The sequence below is a fragment of the Callithrix jacchus genome, chromosome 6 (genome assembly GCF_049354715.1).
Source record: "Callithrix jacchus isolate 240 chromosome 6, calJac240_pri, whole genome shotgun sequence".
NCBI lineage: Eukaryota > Metazoa > Chordata > Mammalia > Primates > Cebidae > Callithrix > Callithrix jacchus.
Window position 1 is genome coordinate 59,553,563 of NC_133507.1, and position 12,640 is coordinate 59,566,202.

Sequence of the window (12,640 nt, forward strand, 5' to 3'; positions counted from 1 at the left end):
GCTAGGCTCCCCCTCCCCTTTCTTAAGCAAGGTATAAAAAGGAATGAAGCCCCTTCCTTGGGGCCGAGAGATTTTGAGCATGAGCTGACTCTCAGTCACCGGCAATAAAGGACTCACAATCAGATTTCGGAATGTGGGGCTTTCCTAACAACTCTCTGTTATAACATTTGATAGAATTCACCAGTGAAGCCATCTGGTCCTGTGCTTTTCATTGTCAGATTTTCAAAAAAATACTAAGTCAATCTTTTTATTTGTTATAAATATGTTCAAATGTTTTATTATTTCTTGGGTCCATTTGATAATTTGTATATTTCTAGGAAGTCATTCATTTAATCCAGGTCATCTAATTTTTTGGCATAAAGTGATCACAATATTCTCCTATAATCCTTTTTGTTTCCATGAGGTCTGTAGTGAAAGCAACAATCATTTCTGATTTTAGTTATTTGAATCTTTTTTAACGTATGCATTTACAGCTGTAAATTTCCCCATTTTCACTGCATCCTAAAGGTTTCGGTATGTTGTATTTTCATTTTCCTTCAACTCAAAGTATTTTCTAATTGCATTTGTAATTTCTCCTTTGGCCTATTGGTTATTTAGTAAGAGTATGTTGTTTAATTTCTACATACTTGTGAATTTCCCAGGTTTCCTTCTGTTATTCTTAACTAGTTTCCATTCCATTATGGCCACAGAAGATTTTTTGAATAATTTCAATCTTTAAAAATTTCACTGAGGTTTGTTTTGTGGTCTAACATATGATCTATCTAGGATAATGTTCCATATGCCACTGAGAAAAAGATATATTCCACTGTTATTGGGTGGTTTGTTCTATGTAAGTCTGTTAGGTCTAGTTGTTTTACAGTGTTGCTCAAGTATTCAGTTTCCTTTCTGATCTTCTATCTAGTTGTCCTATCAAAGTCTCCAATTATTATTTTAGAAGTATCTATTCCCCTTCAATTCTGTCTATTTTTGCTTCATACATTTGGAACCTGTTGTTTGCATCATATATATTTATAATATCTTTGTGATAGATTGGCCTGTTTATCAATATATAATCTCCTTCTTTGTCTCTTGTACAATTCTTAACTTACAGTTTATTTTGTCTCATAGTACAACCACTCCAGCTCTCTTTTGGTTACTATTTGCATGGAATCTCTTCCCATCCTTTCACTTTCAACTTATTTGTGTTTCTGGATCTAAAGTGAATCTCTTGTAGAATCACATTTTTTAAAAATTCATTCTATCAACCTCTGCTTTCTACACCTGCACAGTTTAATGTATTTATATTTCAAGCAATTACTAAAAAATTTAACTCTTCTATTTTGCTATTTGTTTTCTATCTGTTCTTTAACTGATCTATTACTGCCTTCTTTTGTAATTAATTGAATTTTCTGGTATAACACGTTGATTCTCTTCTCTTTACTTTTGTGTGTGTGTGTGTGTGTGTGTTTAACTTTTTATAGTGTTTACCATGGGGATTAGAATATCTTCACTTTGTAACAAACAAATTTAAATTAATACCTACTTCATTTCAGAAATATACAAAAACTGCTCCATTACAGCTCCATCCCACTTCTCTTCATGTTTTTATCTCAGTGCCTACATTCTTCCACAAACAAGAACATTATTATTTGGTTTACAAATCTAGATATGTAGTTCTTTCCAGATTTACTTTTTTTTTTTATTATATACGCTTTTTGAAGTGCTATGAAAACTTTAACTTTGGACTTTCTGAAGCTTTGCAAAGATTGTAGGGATTAGTAAAATGAAAAGACTATATAGTATTATATTATTCTCCTCTGGAGAACTGAAGATACCCAAATTAGTAATGTTTACAACAGGCATTCTGAGCAATAGTGAGATGGGACATAAATGAATACCTTATATGTAGATAAATGTACTTTAAAGGCCCTTAATTTGAGCAGTATTTTGAAGGATTCCTAATCAAAAGACTGTAATTTAGCACAAATCAAATAGAAAAATAAAGAGATAAAAGTATGGGACTTTTCTTTAATACATGATTTGAAGAACAGGCCAATAAAGAATCAGTGAACATTAAGAAGATCTAGAACAATAAGCACACCTAGCCTCCAGATTTTTGTCTCTAAATACCATTTCCCACTAAAAAGGAACTAATACTCCTTTGAAAGATGGCTGATTTCTGGGCAGGAAATGTATAAATTTATTATAACTTGCCACACCAAAAAATGTAGAAAGACTCAAGGCTACTTACTATTCTAGGCTTATGTCAAAAGAACTCAGAAGACAACTTGAATACGCTCTCAGTGAACAAAGATGGAAGAACCCGAGCATCAACCAGGAAGTACAGAGTTATGAATAGAGTTCATAATGATTATAGAGTTCATTCATGATACCTAAAAGTACTAATTAATTATCTTTAGAAAATGATTTTCAAAACCCCACCATCTCAACATTTTGAGTACCTGTAAATAAAGGGAAAGAATACTGTGTTTATCCTGCCTTTCCTATGCAATCTATATCTCAGAATAACAAAAAAAAAAAAGTTGATGAAGTGAAATTTCTTTAATAGAAGTATATTTCAGCTAATAACAACAACAACAAAACCATGAAAGATATTTGCAATCTCTGATAAACTGATGGATTTAGATAGTAATCATCATTTGCTATTAATATCACAGAGAGACAACAGAAGGAACAAAGGAATATGTTAAACATCACAGAGACATTCAGAAAAAATCGAAACTGGTTTTCAATTATCCAATTTCTTTAAAAACGGGAGGAGGGGGTAAAGATAGAGGGAAAATGAATCTATTAATTAAAAGACCACAAGGGTATACCACAACTATAAATAAATAAATAAATAGAGACAATGGGGGAATTTTAAACACTGACTAGAGACGTTTGATGATATTGAATAATTTAGGAGTGATGGTGATTATGTTGAAAAAATACAACCTTTCTTTATAACAGAAACACCGAATTTTTTACAGATGAAATTATATTATGTCTGCAATCTGCTTCAAAATAATTCTAATAAGGAGGAAACAAATGAAATAAGATTAGCCAGAAATTAATCACTGTTGAAGATTGATGGCAACATAGGGGTTCACTATGCTCATCTTTTTAGTATGTTGTTAAAATTTTCCATATTCAATTCTAAAAAGAAAAGATTAGAAATGTATCAAAATAAAGAAGCTCAGGGCCAGGCGCGGTGGCTCAAGCCTGTAATTCCAGCACATTGGGAGGCCGAGGCGGGTGGATCATGAGGTCAAGAGATCGAAACCATCCTGGTCAACATGGTGAAACCCTGTCTCTACTAAAAATACAAAAAATTAGATGGGCATGGTGGCGCGTGCCTGTAATCCCAGCTGCTCAGGAGGCTGAGGCAGGAGAATTGCCTGAACTCAGGAGGCAGACGTTGCAGTGAGCCAAGATCACGCCATTGCACTCCAGCCTGGACAACAAGAGCGAAACTCCATCTCAAAAAATAAAAAAAAAAGAAGCCCAAAGAAAAGAGGGGTAAAAGTGGGAAAGTATCCATGGGAGGATAAGGCTAACATGGTAAAGAAGGAAACAGCTAGAGAATTCACCTATTATACTAAAATCATTCTGAGATTTAATATTCTTTAATGTCACTTTTTCTTTTTTTAGTTTTTTTTTAACACAGGGTTTCACTCTATCACCTAGGCTAGAATGCAGTGGTGGAATCTCAGCTCACGCAACCTCAATCTCCTGGGCTCAGGCAATCCTCTCACCTTGGCCTCCTGAGTAGCTGGGACCACAGGCATGTCACCACACCTGTCTAATTTTATTTTTTGTAGAGACAGGGTCTTACTGTGTTGCCTAGGCTGGTCTTGAACTCCTAGACTCAGGCAATCCTCCCTCCTTGGCTTCTCAAAGTGCTAGAATTACAGGCATGAACCACTGCGTCCTGGCAATGTTAGTTTCTTATTCTTTTCCTTCTATCTCTAAGGGATAAGGCACCTACAATACAGTAGAATTGTCTAATATTTACTGATCTAGCTAGTGTGTAAAATTGTTTAAAAGGGATTTAAAAAAAATAACAGAGCAAATAAACTTAAAAATATAAAATAATGAACAAACAAAAGCTTAAAACAAGAACATAAGTTTCATTGGAGCAGGGATTTTGTTTTGTTTCTTATTAGAACAGTTCCTGGCACGTAGGTGCTCAATAAATATCTATGAAATAAATTAACGAACAAAACAAATTAAGTTGATAACTACAGAGTATTTCGTCACAAAGTTAAAAGTCAAGTGGCAATAATCTAATAAGCAGTTTTACTAAGAGTAGTAGAAAGGAAAAGTAGCTGTAAAAGTAATTAATACTTCCACACATTTCATTTTCAGTAAGCATTTCTGATTTTGACAGCTCTACTTCAATGTCCCACTAAATCATGGTTTCCCAGATCAGTTCGTTTTGGGCAAGAAGAGTAACAAAAGAAACTAATTTACTAGGCACCACATTAGATTATTTTTACTTATATTACATTACTTAACTGACACAAAAATCCTTGAAAGTCAATATTAACTCTCAACATAAAAGAAAACATCAAATTTGTCCAGAGTAAGTAAAGCAATATCATATTTGAATGCAGGGATATCTCTAATACATAACTCTTTCCACTTTACCATACTAATTCAGAGAGTTAACACCCTAGAAAAAATTCTCTGGAGAAATATGTAAGAGTTTTACTTTCTCTTTATTTTACATATACTCCTGTTGCAAAAGGATTAAATTCATTGTGACTAGACTGCGCAAGAATTATCATTACCATCAAAAATACTTCAGTTTGTAAGACAATGGACAGCATTCAGACAAATCCTTTAAACTTTTAAAACAGTTTAAAAATATAGACTGGTAAACATACCAATTCAGAAACTGTTTGAAGAAATAAAGGCAGAGTCATCTAAATATGCCTACTGTAATTAAAAACTGACAATATTTATGGGCTTAGGGATTTTCCAGATTTTAGAACAAATTTTTTTTTTTTTTTGAGTAGCTGGGATTACAGGTGCCTACCACCAGGCCAGGCCAATTTTCTGGATTTTTAGTGGAGATGGGGGGGTCTCACCATTTTGGGCATGCTGGTATCGAACTCCTGACCTCACGTGATCTACCCTCCTTAGCCTCCCAAAGTGCTGGGATTACAGGCATGAGCTGCCGCATCAGGCCAGAACAATTATAATTACCAAGAAAACTGAATGCGGTTATTGGCCACCTAGCATTGGTAATATACCATCACATCTTAAAGAAAAAAAAAACTGTGTAACCATATAGCGAGATCTCTCGCTTAAGAGTTTCTTCTAACACTCACGACCAGGAAACTAAGATATAACCAGATAAAGAATCTTTGCCATTTAGATCTAAACGAATCTTTGCTATCAAGGATCTAAAATGACCCTTGCCTAGTTATATGTAGACAAAGATAATTTTCATTTAATATATTTATTAATCAGTTATATACACTTTGGCTCTAAAATGTTCCCACCAAAAAATTACGTTGATTTTACCTGAGGATGCTTGTAATAGTACAACTAATCCGGTAGGTCGGTCTTCAGAGGAGGGGCCACTTTGTCCACAAATAACACAGTCATATACTGCCTCGGAAACCTGTGGTTCTGCCGTGGTGATGTCCATAGGGATGTCATTCTCAGGAGAATCTGAGGGGAAAAAGTTACATCTCTTTAATTCCTTCGAAGGAAAATCGCTCTTCAATGAAAGTGTAAGCGAAAAATCAAGTTCAAACAATTTTTAGCTTCAATACCAATAAAGTATATAGTAATAAAACTGAAAAAAATTACCTTACTCAAGTAAAATGTTTATTTAGTCAGAGTTAGACAAAATAATGCAAAGACTTTAATAATGAAAGATTTAAACTAAAATATGGTTAAATGCACTTCTAATGTATCGTTCACATATAAAATTGATACAGAAACACAGAGGCAAAGATATTTGTATCAAAAGAGAAATATTTTAAAACAACATGTTACAAAAAGAAGGAAGATGTTTGTTTTAATTTTCTTTGAGGCACCTAAGGGGACATTCCCAACAACATGAAGCTCTTGGGAAGATGAAGGTAGTATTTACTAGTATGTAAAAAAGGAAAAAATGATGTCTTTCTCACTCTCAATTCTAGTGATTATATCTCAGAAATAGCAGCTATTGATATGTTGATTTATGTAGGGAAATCATTAAGATATGACCATATTATATATGAATAAAGCAGAACTCATTGAAAATAACAGTAATCCTCTGGTGATACGTCATTAATAGTAAAAAATAAAATATTGAGTCAATAATGATTTACAGATAAAGACACATTCATGAAGATAAGTGATGCTGCCACTGGTGGCAAAGAAATGAGTAGAAGAGACTGGGAAGAACAGCAAAGTAGAAGTGCTTTATGAAATGTTTAAAAGACAGAGACACATCTAAGTAAATATGTAAAAATATATGTCAGAAATAGGAAAAGGAAGATGTCAAGTTTAGATATTTTAAATAAGAATTCAAGCAGATAAACATACATCTGATATTTATGAAGAATGACTGAGAGGAAAAGGGACAGTAACCTAAAACAGAACTTTGGGTAATGCCTAGAATTAAGGGAAATAAAAAGATACCATCAAAGAAATAAGCAAAAAAAAAAAAAAAAAAAAAAAAAAAAAAAAACCTGAATGGAATCAAACCAATAAAGTGCAATGTCTATAAAAATACATTAGCAGGTCAAAAGAAAAAGAAGATTTCAAAAGAAAGAGAGTACCAGAGGCCATTAAGAGTTGATATGAGGCCAGGTTCAGTGCCTCATGCCTGTAGTTCCAGCACTTCGGGAGGCCAAGGCACACATATCACCTGATATCAGGAGTTCGGGACCAGCCTGGCCAACATGATGAAACCTCATCTCTACTAAAAATACAAAAAATGAGCAAGGCATAGTGGTGGGTGCGTATAATCCTAGCTACTTGGAAGGCGGACGCAGGAGAATCACTTGAACCTAGGAGGTGGAGGTTACAATTAGTTGAGATCACACCACTGCACTCCAGCCTGGGCAACAAAAGTGAAACTACATTAAAAAAAAAAAAAAAGAGTTAATATGAGATTACTGTGAGTTATAGGGAGAAAAGAGAAGAGAAAACAGTACAGAAAAAAAAAAAAAAGGAATGTGTCTGCTCTGAAGTGCAGAGAACACAGAGTTTACCTGACAAATTATAGTGAAATAACTCAGTCTTGTGTTAAGTGCCAAAAAAAATACAATTTTATTAACTTTATCTCACACACAAAGATCATTTTCTTTCTTTAATAAGTCTTGGTACAACAGACTTGAAAACCTCAAGGAAATCCTGATGCCAAAACACATTATCCAAGATGCTGCCAGTCACCTTTTCTATTTTTAAAAGAAACTTCAATGACAATCTTCAACAGTGAAGTGATACAGTACTAAAGGCATGAAAATAAAATAGGTGACCTCATTTTCATGGAGAGTACTTTTTATTTGAAGTCTGACTTTGAAAATTACAGACACTAATGTCCCTTTTTTCTTCAAGAAACTATTTTCATTATTTATGAAAAGAGGAGAAAGTCACAGCTCTTTATATCCTATGTTGAATTAAAATGTTGTTGGTAATATATGGTTGATGCTATCATTCCAGTACCAAATTTTGACATTTTTAGTAAGATTTAAAAAGGATTAGTGATCAAATTAAATGCTTTTATTTAAATGTGATTATTGTTTCTCACTTACCTGTGAGCTATGAAAAAAATTTAAGTACATATTGTATGTAAATGTTTAAAGAACAAAAGCATGAAAAACTAATATACAGAGTCTGGAGTAATGATACTGGTTACTTGGAAGAGGCAGTGACAGAAAGAGACTATGAGGGGAGCTTATGGGACTCTGGTAATGTTTTATGTCTCAATTTGGATGCTGGTTTCTCAATCTGGATTTGGTTATACAGTTACAATCTGTTTGTAAAAACTCAGAGAGCTCTAAAATCCTGAAACATGCATTATGGGTATATTTCAATAAAAAGGTTTCTTTTAAAAAGCCCCACTCTAAATGAATAACTTGGTATACTCTGTAACAAGTATTATACTAAAGGTACTTAATGTACCTTTATTATTAATGTGCAATATCTGCACGTTTTCCACACCAAAAACAAAAAAATCTAAATGATATGCCCTGCAAATTGATGCAATGAAGAGATTACAGTGATTTACAATCTAGGTTAGCTAAGTAAATAAAAGATGCAAAACTGATAGAGTAATAGTCAAAGATGACAAATCCAAGTGTTACTAGAAATTAATAATGAAAATATTCTTGCTACCAAATAACTTTGGAATTTTTAAGTTCTACTTTAACTTTCAACTCAATTCAAATTAAAAGGGTTTCTCTATAAAATTCACACTCTTTTAGAACAAAAGTACTACTTAAATTACCATAATTGATATCATTACAATAAATGCAAAAAAAAAAGATGACTAACTAAAGAAATAGTTAATTCATCTGTTTGGTTTTACATGAACAGAAAAGCATCTATCTGAATGAAGCAGCTGATTCTTCTGACTGCTATTGCACTTTGCCAAATGTCTGCAAGATGGCCCCAATTCTCCACTCCTTCCTGTAACCATGCTCTTTACAATGTGATATTGTAACTCCTCCCATTGAGAGTTTATTTCTCAACTCCTTAAATATCAGCTGGACTTTCTTGTTTTAACCAAACGAATGTGAAGGATGGACGCTGTGACTCACACCTATAATCCCAGCACTTTTTGGAGGTCCAGGCAGGTGGATTGCCTGAGGCCAGAAGCTCAAGACAAGCCTGCCCAACATGGCAAAACCCTGTCTCTACTAAAAATACAAAAATTAGCTGGGTGTGGTACATGTGCCTGTATTCCTGGCTACTCAGAAGGCAGACGCAAGAGAATCACTTGAATTCGGGAGGCGGAGGCGACAGAATGAGTGAGACTCCACTCAAGAAAAAAGAAGAGAGAATGTGGCAAAAATAACAATATGCCTCAATATGCCTTTCAAGACTAGGCCTCAAGTGATCTTGCATAGTTTCTCTCTCACTCTCACTCTCTCTCAGCTCCACCTTGCATAGTTTCTCTCTTTTGCTCTCACTCTCTCAACTCCACCATCTCCATGAGAATAAGTCCAGGTGGGCTACCCTGCCAGAAGAGGAGAGACCAAATGGAACACAAATAAGTTGTCCCACCAGTTCATGCCAGCCCCCTGTTAACCAATCAGCAGATCACAGAACCGTAACTCAGCCCATGGGTCTGTAGGTGATGAGATCAGCTAAGCCTTCTCCAGAAAAGTTTGGTTCACCAAAGAACCACTAAGTCTACTCATTGACTCATGAAAAATAATTAGTGGTTGTTGTTTTAAATCCCTAAATTTTGGGAAACAGCTGATTACACAACAATTGCTAACTGATATGATTCTACTGTATGTCAATTATAATATGGTACCTTTCAAAAGAATTGAAGGGAAAGTAATTCCCTTACCAAGATGAGTCATGAAAACTAGTATTTAAAGTGATAAAGTGTTTCATTCAGAATATTTTCTAGTCTAAGGAATTTAAAAAATCATTTTCCAAAATGATTTTTAACTTTAATATCTACTTATTTTACAACCATTAATTTTAACATCATCAGAGTAAAAAGCATCCATATTCAAAAATACCACAATTCTACTTTAACAGTTTACATTGTTACATAAAATTTCCTGTTCTAATATTTGTTAAAAATACTTAGAGCTTATTTTAATATAAAATTAATCTTGAATTACAAAATAGCCTTTGCCTTTTTTCTTAACTTTTTATTTATGAATTAATTGGGTTAATTTAAACTAAAATAAGTATCAGCAGGAAAATAAAAAATCTTCGAGCTTCATGTTTTGCTTTTCATGTTTGTGGGGTTTTGTGGCTGAATGGAAGGAAGAACGGGTAAATGATAAAGGTATGATGTATTTGGTGCCCTCAAAATCAAGTGAAATACATTTTTATTTGAAAGAGGAATAAGCAACTGCAAAACACAAGTAGCAGAGGGTAAGGTACGGTTTTCAGCCCAGTGGCAGGCACAGAGAATTTTTATTCCATAAATTAATCCAAAATATTAAATGTTTTTTGAACACAATATAATTTTAAAATATATCTGAGAAGTACTTGAGACTAACCTAGCAACTGAGTTACTATTCATAAACTAAGTACACTATTAGAGTTTACTGATTTCTGCTGAAAAGTCTGACTTCCCTCAGATAACTGCCAATATTGCAATACTCCCACTGCATAATATCATTAATTTTAATAAGGATGTGCAGTATTATCTTCAATTGGTCATCATTTTTATTATCATTCTTTTCTCTTTTTTTAGTTGGTATAGAAAGAGTATTCGCATTCTTTCTTTTTTAAGAAATAATCTGCTTATTTTAGAATAGTTTTGGATTTGCAGATACTACAGAGTTTGGAAGATACTACAGAGTTCACATGTACCACACACGCAGTTTTACCTTAAACTTTACATTAGCATGGTATGACTGTTAGAATGAATATATATTATTTATTTGTAATGATATAATATTGACAAATTAACTGAAGTCCAATTTTTTTTTAGATTTCCTTCATTTTTATCTAATATCCTTTCTCTATCTCAGGATACCACAATACCTAAGTTGCCATGTCTCCTTAGGTTCTTCTTGAGTGTGATAGTTTTTCAGACTTTCCTTGTTTCCTTGCTTTGATGACCTTGACAGTTTTGAGAAGTACTGTCCAGGTATTTGCATAACAGTCCTCAAGTAAGATTTGTCTCATGTTTTTCTCATGATTAGTCTACGTTTATCGATTTTAGAGAGGAACACCACAGAAGGATCATTCTTATCACATCATATCAAGGGTATATAATATTAACATGAATTACTACTGTTGACGGTGACCTTGATCACCTGGTTAAGACAGTGTTTCCCAAGTTTCTCTACCGTAAAATTACTCTTTTTCCCCTTTCTGCACAGAGAGGCCATTATATGCAGCTCATACTTAAGGATTGGGGAGTTATATTCCACCTCTTTGAGGGTAAAGGTTCTACATAAAATACTTGGTATTCCTCTGCATAGTAAACTTCTTTATGTTCCCTTATTTATTCATTCATTTATACTAGTATATACTCATGGATATTTCTTTTATACATAGGGTTATAATGCATTATACTTTATTTATTTTGTTCCTCAAATTGCTCTAGCTTTGGCCATTGAAAACTCTCATTAGTCTCCTGTGCCCCTCTTGACATAGCCCCACCCCATATCATCACTGGACGGGGTGGGGATTGTGTGTTTTTTAGTATCTCTCTACTTTCTGGCCCTATAAGATACACTGGACCCACCCTGCATGTTCCCTGCCCCAGTTCTTAAAAATCAACCATTTCTCCAAGGACCCAGGTTCCTTTTTTCAGCAGGGGAGGAGGGGATTGTATCAGAAACTAAGACCTGGGCATGGATATGTATGTACTAGGGAAATATCCATGAGTACACACTAATATAAATGAATGAAATAAATAAGGGAACATAGGTAAGTTTTGTAAGTAGAAGAATGCCAAATATTTTATGTACAGCCTTTATCCTCAAGGAGGTGGAATATAACTCCCCATTCCAGTTTCTACTGAAATGTCATTGCTTCTAGGCCCTTTCAGCTGACAAAACAAGGGTCTACATGTCTGCACAAACTCATGTATATGCATATGCCTGATTTTTACATATATAATTCCATGTTTATCTATAGCTGTCTAAACATGAGTTCATACTAATGTCTCCAACTCTAATCCATTATTATCACATGAATCATTCTAGCCTTCTCCCCTTGCTTATCTGTAACTTCTTATTCCAACAGTGGGAAATCTGACTCTCACTATCTGCCATTCATTTACTTAATTGCTTAATCTCAGTATATATGCATAGTGGTTTCAGAACTGTTAACTCATGATGTCACGGGGAAATTTTTATCAACTGGTTGTACACAGTTCCTTTTGCCTTTAGTCTTATAGACACTGTTTATTTCCAAAGTTAGGCAGCCAAGCCCTTTCCCCCACCCTTTCCAGTGAGGTTGTTTCATACATTTGCAATACAGTTAGATTCTCCTGTCACAGTCTGCATTCCATCCTGGGATCACCCCACCTCCTAAATGATTTTCTTTTTAATATACATACTTTAAAGATTCACTCTTTCTGCTATAAAGGTCTACAAATTTTAACACAGTGTTATGTATCCAACTTTTCTGTATCACATAAAATAATTTCAATGCTCTAAAAAAATCTCCTGTGTTCCTTTTATTCACCTATGCCTCCACCCTGGCAACCAGTGATCTATTTATTGTCTCTATAGTTTCGCAGTTTCCAGAATATCATATATAACTGGAAACACACAGTATATAACATTTTCAGATTGGCTACTTTCACTAAGTAGTTTGTATTTAAGATTCACCCATGTCTTCATGTGGCTTAATAGTTCATTTCTTTTTATTGCTGGACAGTATTTCATTACATGGATGTGCCACAGTTTCTTTATCCATTCATCTATGAAACGACATCTTAGCTGCTTCCAATTCTGAGCAATTATAAATAAAGCCACTATAAAAAATAAGTATGCAGATTTTT

At 34.0% G+C, this 12,640-nt stretch overlaps 1 protein-coding gene across 13 annotated transcripts in view; it reads right to left on the minus strand.

Annotated features, from left to right (window-relative positions):
* UBR3 (ubiquitin protein ligase E3 component n-recognin 3) overlaps window positions 1-12,640 on the minus strand; it is a 271,060-nt gene that overhangs the window by 112,218 nt on the left and 146,202 nt on the right. For all 13 annotated transcript variants that reach the window (XR_013518889.1, XR_013518888.1, XR_013518887.1 and 10 more), the window contains one exon: window positions 5,512-5,661. Coding sequence is in view for 10 of the 13 variants with exons in the window: in XM_054257546.2 (XP_054113521.1) it covers window positions 5,512-5,661 (150 nt within the window). In the remaining 3 variants the exon portion in view is untranslated. The remainder of the gene's footprint in view (window positions 1-5,511; window positions 5,662-12,640) is intronic.